This window comes from Berghia stephanieae, chromosome 14 (genome assembly GCF_034508935.2).
Source record: "Berghia stephanieae isolate SIO BIC M18660-M18661 chromosome 14, UCSD_Bste_1.3, whole genome shotgun sequence".
Taxonomy (NCBI): Eukaryota; Metazoa; Mollusca; class Gastropoda; order Nudibranchia; family Aeolidiidae; genus Berghia; species Berghia stephanieae.
In genome coordinates this window covers 6948635-6961134 of record NC_088373.1, presented here as the reverse complement: position 1 = coordinate 6961134, position 12500 = coordinate 6948635, and the positions used below count along the sequence as shown (strand labels likewise).

The following is a 12500-nucleotide window of genomic DNA, read 5'->3' as shown; positions in this document are numbered from 1 at the left end:
ACGTTTAGTGGATATAATTGCGCTATATTAAAAGCTCAATGTTTTACATACGTAGAATTCACTTCTATTTCCTTTTCATCAACCTTTAAGACAGCCAGGGAAATTCGACAATTGATGGTTTTGAACTCCACGTTGTACAGGTCACCAGTGATTTCCCGATGTACTTTCTTCACTTTTCCGTCAGCTTTCCCCTTTTCTACTTGTACCAACGTGAATGAATTGGGATCAGGATGAGAAATAATTTTGAACGCCACAGTCATGTATCCATCGCCTTCCCACGTGACGTCTGGGAGATAGCCTTCTGGGAATGCCTTCGCCGGGGGACCTAATATGACGAGAATGGTTTTGAATAGGGTTCAACAGTCGTGACGTCACTTCCCTCGTAATGACCTTTAGTAAATTAGTAACTGGTTCTAAAATATCGGAACAATGGCGGACGCCCTTATAAAATACTTCTCCGATGAGCATTAAAAGTGTATACAGAGGAGAAAAACATTATAAATTTGATCATGTTTTGATTTGTATACATTCTGATCACATGACATGTGAAAAAGTTCTAGCCAGCAGGAAGATTATCTTTTTATCTTATCTTATTAAAGGCTTAATAGAAATTATCCTTTAAATGCCTTATACAATAGTTTATAATTACAGAATCTCATATAGCTTGTATTGTATCATTTACAGACAGTTTTACACAACTTTGAATGTCAGGAAAAATGTATCAATCGAAAAATACAATCATAGAATACTGGTAATTGAAAACTGGTCAAGATCGAATGAATCATAAATGTACAAAGTTCACATTACAATGAAATATTAATAACAAAAATAACCATTAAAGCAACAACGATAATAAAGCATACATTAGTCTCCGATAAATTATGATTTTACTTTGATTAAAAAGTACCGACTTTTTTTGTTTAGAACCAAGCTGCTGGTTTCTGGGTGGACGTGACATCAGACTATAAAACCCTATTTGAAGTCGTCTTAAAACTGTAGCATATTATCGGAATGGACCTAATTGGATTCAGTAGTCTGATGTCACGCGCCCGGCAACGGCGGCCATCTTGGTTCTAAACAAAGAAAATCTTTACTTTTTATTCTTCATGCTGGCGAGAACTTTTCATTCCCTTTTCATATGCCTTGTGATCAGAATGTGTAAAAGTCAAAACATGATCAAATTGATGGGTTTTTTTTCCTCTGGATACGCTTTTAAGCTCGCCGGAGAAATATTTCATACGGCGTCCGCCATTGTTCCGATAGTTTAGAGCCAGTGTTACTAAGTTACCATACGTCATTAGGAAGGAAGTGACGGTACGACTATTGAATCCTATTCTGAATATTAAATGTTAATCTTAACTATAACAATTTGAGTTAAAATATAATATGCCAGTGTTGATTGGAGGTAGTTTTGTTTCTTAATTAAAAAGCAACCTTGTGCGGCTATGCGGTCTTGTGGTATGACACTCGCTTTCGGATCGGAAGGTCCTGGGTTCGAGCGTAGCCATCGTTAAGTTATAGCATGACACTGAAACCCAAAAAGACTGGCATTTTGACGTCATTATTTGGTTTTTGCACCGCCCAGTGAGTTGTCGTTAGTAGTGCTCATGGAAACAAGTGGTCCCATTGGTTGAACTATTGAATACAACTCACGATTTGTTTTCTTTTGTGGCAAAAGACTGGCATTTTGACGTCATTTTTTGGTCAGTGTCAGGCTATAAGTTAACGATGGCTACGGTTAGAGACTCGCAAGGCGCATAGTTGAATCCATGGAAAAGGCTCTTTACTCACATTCTCTCACCGTACTCAGGTGTAAAACGAGTAACTGAGTACAATATAACATAGAGCTGAGTGGTGTCATAGTCACCCATTAAATCCAGACATGGTTACTTACTTATCCCAACCACTGAGAACAACTGGGCTCAAGACCTTTGCTCTTGTGTCATGATGTAAACATTGGATTTTGTTTTTGTTTGGCTGTTTTTTAATTTGTGACCCATCGTCTCAAAACGGTATTATGTCGGAACGGACCAGATGCTTAAAAGCAGAATAAAATAAAATATGGTATCCATTCTTCTCAATAAAACATACAAACTCAACACAAGTCTGATATTTCTGGCTATAAATTGAATTTCCAACATCTTAACCATCCCGACTTAATACCGTTTTGAGGTGAAGGGTCACATTTTATTTATTTATTTATTTTTATTTTTTTTTTTGGGGGGGGGGGGGATTGGGGAAGAGATGTGGTCGAAGGTTGTTTTTGCTTGTTTTGTTTTTTGTTTTTGTTTGTTTTTTTGCTTGTTTGTTTTTTTAGCTGTACTAGGTGGCTGTAAATAGAAGGAACGAAATTGACGCTATTCAGCTCTTTGTTATAGTTTTGGTGTTGGTACGTTATAATATCCGGCTGGCGGGTGTTATGATCATTTTAACTAAGCGCATAGCATCAATAGTATTACTGATTTTTGTTTTTTTTTCTTCTGTTTTTGTTTTTAAGTGTTTTACGGCGCTTGCAACACATTTAGGTTATATCAGCGCCAGTAAAAAGGAAGAGAGTGAGATAGTAAAAAGTTCTAGAATTACAATTAAAGCACCTAAGAGAAAATAAGACATAGGGATCAGATGTAGATTCCAAGATCATACCACCAATGTACTTAGTTTGAGATCACCTATAAGTCTCATCCGCACACTAGCACAAAATCCAACAAAGAGGAATACACTCAAATGCTTACATTATACATTCAAAATAACAAATATAATAATACATAACAAAAAGATGATTTACAAGGAAAAAAATATCATCTCCCAAAACAATAACTATGCATTCGACTGTTTCCCTCCCAGCTAGGACTCCGGCCAGGGCCAGGACAAAACCAATAAATCTCATTCCAAGACAAAGACAGAAAGCATGTTGGGAAAACAGATATAAGGGGATAGAAGACACAGTATGTACCCCCCCCCCCCCCTGCCCACTATAGGAGGTCAGGACCCCCACCCAGTCTGCTTTTTTTTTTTGGATTGGTGGGAGGAATTTACGACTGTCTAGACCGACCTACCGTTAACAATCAGAGTTCGAACCTTCTTATTCCTCGACTCGGCAATGTCTTCCGCACACCTCTTTTTTCTTTCCTTCGCTCCTGCAGTCGAAGGAGTCACAGCGACGCAGATGTAGATGTCAGTGTGGTAGATAGTGGACGAATCAATGACCAACGAGATTCGGTGTCCCTCTACTCCCTCGGAACTGCCCTGGACAGGAAGTAGTTGTAGAATATACTTTATTATTAATATTATTATTATTATTATTATTATTATTATCTTCTTCTTCTTCTTCTTCTTCTTCTTCTTCTTCTTCTTCTTCTTCTTCTTCTTCTTCTTCTTCTTCTTCTTTATTATTATTATTATTATTATTATTATTATTATTATTATTATTATTATTATTATTGGTGTTGTTATTATTATTACTATTATTATTATCATCATCATCATCATCATCACCATCATCATCATCATCATCATCATCATCATCATCATCATCATCACCATCATCATCATCATCATCATCATCATCATCATCATCATCATCATTAATATTAATATTATTATTATTATTATTATTATTATTATTATTATTATTATTATTATTATTATTATTATTATTATTATTATTATTATTACTGTTGTTGTTGTTGTTGTTGTATATACAATGATTGTTTTAACTTTATCTAACTGTTATTGTGTCTTATTATTGTAGTTGTTATTATCGTTATTTTTGATGTATGAAGTTGTTATAGTTATTGTTGCTTTATATAAATGTTATCATTGTTGTCAGTGATGGTGTTTGCCACTGGTTTATTTGTTGTTTGTTTTTTGTTTGTTTGTTTGTTTTTTTTTTGTTGTTGTTGCTGTTGCCTTTCTAGTGTCAGTTTGTAATTAACCAGTAGATTTTTGACCAATCAAAACATGAAATTTGTGACACACCCTCACACGTGCTCGGACAAACATAGTCGGTTGTTTTTAAACAGTAACGTCAATGGAATCGACCCCTCTCTGATCCTTGTTATTGTTTTTATACCGCCAAATGGGTAACTAGTTATCACACGATTTTCTTGATCAGATTATACACGTTTAGGTATACACATTATTTTCTCTGTTGGTTCTATTGATCAAGCGGTAGACAGTGGGTCTTTTACTTAAGCACAAACCATCGATAGTAAAACATGTGTACTTTGCTGTGTCTACCAATCACTGTCATTGTTTACATTATGACGATGGTCCGAGAGGCGTGGTTATCTACCTGTCTATTGTAATCATCTCTGTTATTGTATGTTGCTGTTCTTGTTGTTATTGTTTTTTACCTTGATTAAATCGTTCAACGTGCCATTCAGTTGATGAGTGATACTCAATTGCGGGGCAGGATTTCCCTGAGCCAGACATTCAAACGAAATTGTCTCCCCTTGGTTAGCATGTACCTCTTTTGCGGTTTGCCCATTGATTCTAAACTGGGAAATCTTAGCAGGCACTGAAAGAAGAGTGGATATTAAAATAAATAGGGAATGAGATTAGCGGAAGAGTAGCGTCATGGATACCATATTTTAGGGTGCCAATGCCAACAAAATATATTTTTGACCAGTTTAACATTTAATTCGGCTTTTAAGCATCTGGTTCGTTCCGACATAATACCGTTTTGAGACGATGGGTCACATTTTATCTCCAAAGAATTCACAAGGACTAATTTGTTTAGAGAAGTTTCGGGTTTCGACTTTATATATAGGCTGCAACACTTGTGACGTCACATCCCTCGTAATGACGCAAAATAACTTAGTAACTGGTTCTAAACTATCGGAACAATGGCGGTTGCCCTTATGAAATACTTCTCCGACGAGCTTAAAGGTGTATCCAGAGGAGAAAAATAATATAAATCTGATCTTGTTTGACTTTTATACATTCTGATCACATGACATGTCAACAAGTTATAGCCAGTATGAAGAATAAAAAGTACCGATTTTCTTTGTTTAGAACCAAGCTGCTCGTTCCTGGGCGACGTGACATCCCGGGAACCCCTACCCACTACCCACGCCACGCTAACGTTTCATTCATACTGCAACCACCATTGAGTACAGACGATACAAGTTATTTTGCATTTTATTTTATTTATTTTCCACGTTTATTTGTGTATTGTTGTGCTGACGAAGGGTTTGTGCCCGAAACGTCCATTGTCTGTTTTGTTCCCGTACGAAGCCTCTCCATTTTCACTCTTTCGTTAATATTTTCACGATCACCAGCTTCAGGCAGCCCCTTCCGTTTTCTACTTTTGATGTGTATTCGACAATATAGCGACAAAACGCCTTTTCATATTTGATCCAGAAAACTTTCACGTCGTTTTTCGACCACTCTTTGTTTCTTTACATAGAGAAAAAAAAAATAAAGGGAGTAAATCTGACTTATGAATGAACAAAGGGAGTAAATCTGACTTATGAATGAACAAAGGGAGTAAATCTGACTTATGAATGAACAAAGGGAGTAAATCTGACTTATGAATGAACAAAGGGAGTAAATCTGACTTATGAATGAACAAAGGGAGTAAATCTGACTTATGAATGAACAAAGGGAGTAAATCTGACTTATGAATGAACAAAGGGAGTAAATCTGACTTATGAATGAACAACACAAAAACGACGTTTCGGCCCTTGGCCTTTTTCAAGTAAACACAGAATACACATATATTTATATTATTATGACAATCCAATATAAATATACGTATTCTGTGTTTACTAGGAAAAGGCCAAGGGCCGAAACGTCGTTTGTTTTGTGTTGTTCATTCATGAGTCAGATTTACTCCCTTTATCTTTATCTCCATTTTATTGACTCATTTAGGCACCTCCAGTTACTTGTTTCTTTACAAAGGATCTTTACTCATGTTCTCCCAGTGTTAGAAGGCATGTAACTATTACCAGTTACAGCGTTGTCTCTGACGAAAAAAAAAATGTACCGGCTTAAGACAAATTATAAAGCGCTTTGAGCACATCTAACGGAAATTGCCTTTCAAAAGAGTCTCAATTGTGACCCATCGTCTCAAAACGATATTATGTCGGAACGAACCAGATGCTTAAAAGCAGAATTAAATGTTAAAGTGGTCAAAAATATATAGTGTTGGCATTAGCACCCTAAAATACGGATCCACTCTCCTCAATAAAACATACAAACTCAACATAAGTTTGATATTTCTGGCTTTAAATTCAATTTTCAGCATCTTAACCATCCCGACTTAATACCGTTTTGAGGCGAAGAGTCACAAATTGCCTTTCAAAAGAGTATCAATTTAAATTAGCGATTAGCTACTCCCTTTACTGTAATCGTATGCGTGTTTTATCATCATGATTACATTTTACCACAATTGTGAAGGTCGTCACTTTATCGTAACGTCCAGCGATATGTGAAGCTCCGCACGTGACTTGAGTCTTGTCGTAGTTCTCGTCAATGATCATTTTCGCTGACCCCTCGTGTCCATCCACTCTCTCTATCTGGCGGAAATTGAAATGGATAAAGTCAATCTAGTTTTATGAGAACAAATTAATGTGACCCATCGTCTCAAAACGGTATTATGTCGGAGCGAACCATATCTTTAAAGGCCGAATTTAATGTTTAACTGGTCAAAAATATAAATTGTTGGCATTAGAACCCTAAAATATGGTATCCATTCTCCTCAATAAAACATTAGAAACTCATCACAAGTCTGATATTTCTGGCTATAAATTCAATTTTCAACATTTTAACAAACCCGACTTAATACGGTTTTGAGGCGAAGGGTCACAAATAGATTGGTTGTTTGATGCAGTGGCGTTGCATGCTTACAGTATAAGTTGGTGCCAGAATCAGAAGAAAATGACTTATAACGTGCTACATTTGTAAATACAAAAGAAAGAAAAAAAATGAATGATAAGACTTACTCAAATAAGTTCAAAGTTCAAAAAACGTTTATTTTAGGCAATTGCCAATGTAAGAGGCGGTATATAGGGAATGAGATTAGCGGAAGAGTAGCGTCCCTTGATTGGACGTCACCCATAGTCTGTGACGTCACCAGCGGAAAAGTTTATTAGAGAGAGAACGTCATGTTGGTTGTGCGCATGCGTCTCTCGTCCTCGCTTCTGGTGAAAGCGGCTTGAGACACTTCAAAACCAAATTGACGTTCTCTCTGTAAGGTGACGTCCACTCAAGGGACGCTACTCTTCCGCTAATCTCATTTCCTATACCATTTCTCTGTTTTATTCTTTTTAAAATACTGTAATCCATTTTTAAAAGATGGATGCGGTGCCAGGCACCAAATCAACCAATATTTTAGCCACGCCCCTGGTTGTTAGAACACGCGCGTCAAACGCATAGGGACCGGCATATGTGACCCTTCGCCTCAAAACGGTATTAAGTCGGGATGGTTAAGATGCTGATAATTGAATTTATAGCCAGAAATATCAGACTTATGTTGAGTTTGTATGTTTTTTTGAGGAGAGTGGATACCGTATTTTAGGGTGCTAATGCCAACACTATATATTTTTGACCACTTTAACATTTAATTCGGCTTTTAAGCATATGGTTCGTTCCGACATAATACCATTTTGAGACGATGGGTCACATATTCCGTAACCTTCAGCATTTACTGTCAGTTTAAAACAGGAATAACCGGAGAAAAACTCCGGCCCTGTGGACCATGTGAACTCAGAGGACGAGCCTTATTGAAGAAGGTGCCAAAGGAAGATGTGGCTGCACAATATAAAAGAATGGACAGAGATGTCGGTTCCGGAGCTGCTACATAGGGCTAGCAACAGGCAGGCATGGAGGAAGACTGTAACTTCTGCTTCACGCAAGTCCCCCCGACGACCATCCGGTCATGGGATTGAGTGAGTGAGTGAGAACAAACAGGATAATGTATGATGCTGTTTCAATACGAAGCATAAATAAGAAATAATATTTGAAAATGTAGATGCAACAAGAACAAAAGTTTAGGTTAATACTTGCTAAGTTTAATTTAAAATCCTAAAGTTGTTAAGAAACTATGCCGGTTATACCAACGCCGTATTTTTAAAAAATCACGATTTTTCAAATAAGCTTTTATATAGCGCAATATCCACTTAGTGTGCTCAAAGCGCTTTACAAGGGATCCCTGGTCAACAGCAACATTTAACATGTGGGATGGGACATGACGCCTTTTAGGCGATATTATATTTTTTATTTCGGACAGAGACAAACGTTGTTAACGGCCAAGTACTCATTTTACACCCGAGTACAGTGAGAGAATGTGAATAAAGAGTCTTTTCCTATGCACCGAGCGAGGCTCGAACCCAAGACCTTCCGATCCGAAAGCGAGCGCCATACCACAAGACCACATAGCCGCACGACCACATAGCCGGTTAATTGTGACCCATTGTCTCAAAACGGTATTATGTCGGAGCGAACCATATCTTTAAAAGCCGAATTAAATGTTAAACTGGTCAAAATTATAAATTGTTGGCATTAGCACCCTAAAATATGGTATCCGTTCTCCTCAATAAAACGTAAAAACTCAACACAAGTCTGATATTTCTAGCTATAAATTCAATTTTCAACATCTTAACTATCGTTAATACCGTTTTGAGGCGAAGGGTCACAATTTCCACACAAGCTTACCCGTGATCCAATAGTGATCAGAATTTGGTTGACACTCGGACTGCCGCCTTGAACGGAACACTTGACCACCAGGGAATCGTCCAAATCTACGTTCAGGACGTCATCGGTGAAAACCTTCAGGGCACCGCGATTCACCCTCAGCTTGAAGACTGGAGGCTTTTCGGGGAGTTCTGTTGATTTGATTAGAGATAGAACGAAGTTAACGTCACTCAGGTCTTTGTTATTTTTTTTCCATCCACGTTTATGAGTAATTCTCCCTTAACTGTATTATCCGACGTCACTCAGGCCTTTGTTATTGTTTTTTTTTTTTGACGCCAATGTTTGTGAGTAATTCTCACTAAACTGTATTAACCAGACTATAAACGTTTAAGGTTACACATAGTTTTGTGTGTTGGTCCGTTATACTTCCGGATGTAATGTTGTGAAGTTCTTAGCCAAGCTCATACTATAGATAATATGCGCTAGGATAAGAAGCTCATAACATTGCCATCCGATAGTACAAAGGACCAACACACAAAACTGTGTAACCATGTACTTTTATAGTCTGGATAATACAGTTCAGTGAGAATAACTCACAAACGCGGATGGCAAAATATAACAACAAAGGCTTGAGTGACGTCATCTTCGAACTATCTATAGATAGTATGCGCTTGGCTAAGAAGCTCACAACATTGCCATCCGGAAGTATGACGGGCCAACACACAAAACTGTGTGTATCCATGAACGTTTATAGTCTGGTTAATACAGTTGAGTGAGAATTACTCATAAACGCGGATGGCAAAAAAACAATAACAAAGACCTGAGTACGTCAACTTCGAACTAACTATAGATACAAAACTGATATACTCGGGGGAATTATACATTTTACAATTAAAAACTTTGACCAGAAAAATTGTCCCTCAAATATCGATCGATTAATAAAATGACCCCAAGCTTGTCAAAAACCCCTCAAACCTTGAACTTGAAGGAAGATTTCAAGAGAATGTCTTAATGTTTTTTTGTTTTGTTTTTGTGAAGATGAGGGTCATTGTAATCAATCGATATTTGAAGGTTGATTTTTTGGCCAAAATATTTTTAAAATTTTTTTTTTTTTTTTTTTGTTTTTTTTTTTTTTGTTGTTGTTGTTTTGTTTTTCAGGGTACGGCAACTAATTAAAGGTTTTGAACGAAAAATGGGGAGAAGTGGCTCTAGATAAACTAGAATTAGAAGCAAATGTTTAATGGGGTCGTGGATAGCTCATACGGTAGAGTAACAATCTCCCCGGCCAGGCGGAGTTGTTGTCGTACTAGTAAGGTCGCGGGTTATGCTCCGGTATTTGGGGTGAATTTTTAATTCAGAAAAGTGAGTGGAGCAGGCACTTATGTTGATAACAACAAGAGATGAAGATAGTAGGAAAGTGCCAGAAGACAGTAGAGAATAAAAATTTTGCGGCGGTGATGGGGGTTTGAAACCGCGACCTTACACTGGTACGACAACTCCGCCTGGCCGGGGAAAGCGTGACTCTACCGTATGAGTTATCCACGATCCCAAAAAAGATCGTCTCTAACCCTAGTCATTAGTAGAGCTACTTGAGATCGCGGGTCCAACACACACAACCTCCGCGAAGTTAGTTGGCCAGCAATTAAGCTTAACAGCCAATATTCTCAACACAAACATGTAACATAGAATCAATTGAGACATTAAGTATGCTCCGGTATTTGGGGTGAGCAGCTTAACCATCCCGACTTAATACCGTTTTGAGGCGAAGGGTCACAAATGTGCTCACAAAAAGGGCAAAATACTGTTTAACCCTCTCCTGACCACCTATTGGAAAATCGTCACATTTGTTACGATGCAACCGTCACTTTTCTCATCCAGATTTCATTTCTTTTTACTATAGCTATATAAACTTGACATTCTGTAATAGAGTTCATATTGTCGAACAATATCATGTATAGAATGTGCTTGATGCTTTTCTGTTTGAATAAAAAATGTCTGTTTTTGTGTTGGGTGGGTGTGAAGTTTTGGGGAAAATTCTGAAAATGCTGGTAAGGAGCGGCTCAAAATTGCTTAGCCCATTCATTCCCTAATCTTACTTGCGAATTTAGGGTTGTATACCAGCATGTTGGATCCCCCAAATTCAGACTCCGCTTGACAGGTCAGCATTTTATTATCATAGCCTGTGGTAGAAATAAGTAATATATACATGTCATGGTCTGTGATAGAAAATGTGACCCATCGTCTCAAAACGGTATTATGTCGGAACGGACCATATGCTTAAAAGCCGAAATAAATGTTAAAGTGGTCAAAAATATAAAGTGTTGGCATTAGCACCCTAAAATATGGTATCCACTCCCCTCAATAAAACATACAAACTCAACACAAGTCTGATATTTCTGGCTACAAATTCAATTTTCAGCATCTTAACCATCCCGACTTAATACCGTTTTAAGGCGAAGGGTCACAAATAAAATTATAAAGATCATCATCATCATCATCATCATCATCATCATCATCATCATCATCATCATCATCATCATCATCATCATCATCATCATCACCATCAGCAGCTGTAACACCACCACCACCACCACCATCATCATCATCATCATCATCGCCATCATCACCATCATCATCATCATCATCATCATCATCATCATCATCATCATCATCATCATCATCATCATCATCATCATCACCATCATCATCATCATCATCATCATCATCATCATCATCATCATCATCATCATCATCATCATCATCATTGTCCCCGTAGTAGTCATAATGATCATTAGTTGACCAGAAAAACCTTCCTTCAAATATCGATCGATTTTATGACTCTCATCATGGCAAAAACTCTCAAACCTGGGACTTCGCGAAGTATGCTACTTTTATAAAATCCCAAGTTTGAGAGCTTTTTGCCAATGAGAGACATTTAAATCGATCGATATTTGAAGGACGAGTTTTCTGGTCAACTTTTTAAATTCGCGTCTACAGAGTAGGGCTGTTAATAGGATTCAATAGTCTGGTGTCACGTGCCTAGCAACGAGCAGCTTGTTTCTAAACAAAGTAAATCGGTACTTTTTATTCTTCATACTGACTAGAACTTTTCATATGTAATGTGATCAGAATGTATAAAAGTCAAACCATATTTATACTGTTTTTCTCCTCTGGATACACTTTTATGCTCGTAGGAGAAATATTTCACAAGAGCGTCCGCCATTGTTCCGACAGTTTAGAGCCAGTTGCTAAGTTACTTACTACGCGTCATTACGAGGGAAGTGACGTCATGACTGTTGAAGCGCATTGGTGAAAAGGTTTATACCTACTTTCTTTCATGTTCAGTGTGACTGAAGGGAAAGATTCCGAAATGACATTGCCTACTTCATCGTACCACTTGGGTGTTGCTATAGGATAACCTTGCTCCACAAGTCGACAAAGACAAATGGAGGTTTTTGTTACCCAATGGGCACAATCCTTGAGCTCGACGGTGGCGACGCCTGGAGAAAGGAACGAGTTGAAAGAATGAGAATGAAAAGTTCGGGCGGGGTATCTTTTATGGAATATTGTCATGTATTCTCGCAAAAGGCCATAAAAACCAAGGATTTATTCGTTGACTGATTAACTGATTAATTTATTTAATGTTAGATTAACTGACCAATTGATAATGATGATAATTTTTGGTGTCGAATTGCCACAATTGTAACAAATTGAAAACGAAATGAATATGTTTATGTTGTGTATATCGCACGTGTGAAAGGAAGAGAGGAAGAGAGAGAGAGAGAGAGAGAGAGAGAGAGAGAGAGAGAGAGAGAGAGAGAATAAGTAGGAGTGAAATATCTAACAAATTGAAAACGAAATGA

At 37.5% G+C, this 12500-nt stretch overlaps 1 protein-coding gene across 2 annotated transcripts in view; it reads right to left on the bottom strand.

Moving 5' to 3' along the window:
• LOC144959664 (uncharacterized) overlaps positions 1-12500 on the bottom strand; it is a 63536-nt gene that overhangs the window by 18675 nt on the left and 32361 nt on the right. For both annotated transcript variants that reach the window (XM_078892334.1, XM_078892333.1), the window contains exons 6-12: positions 11967-12137; positions 10734-10817; positions 8659-8828; positions 6383-6521; positions 4356-4519; positions 3057-3246; positions 52-325 (exon numbers count right to left, since the gene is read on the bottom strand). In XM_078892334.1, coding sequence (XP_078748460.1) covers positions 52-325; positions 3057-3246; positions 4356-4519; positions 6383-6521; positions 8659-8828; positions 10734-10817; positions 11967-12137 — 1192 coding nt within the window. The remainder of the gene's footprint in view (positions 1-51; positions 326-3056; positions 3247-4355; positions 4520-6382; positions 6522-8658; positions 8829-10733; positions 10818-11966; positions 12138-12500) is intronic.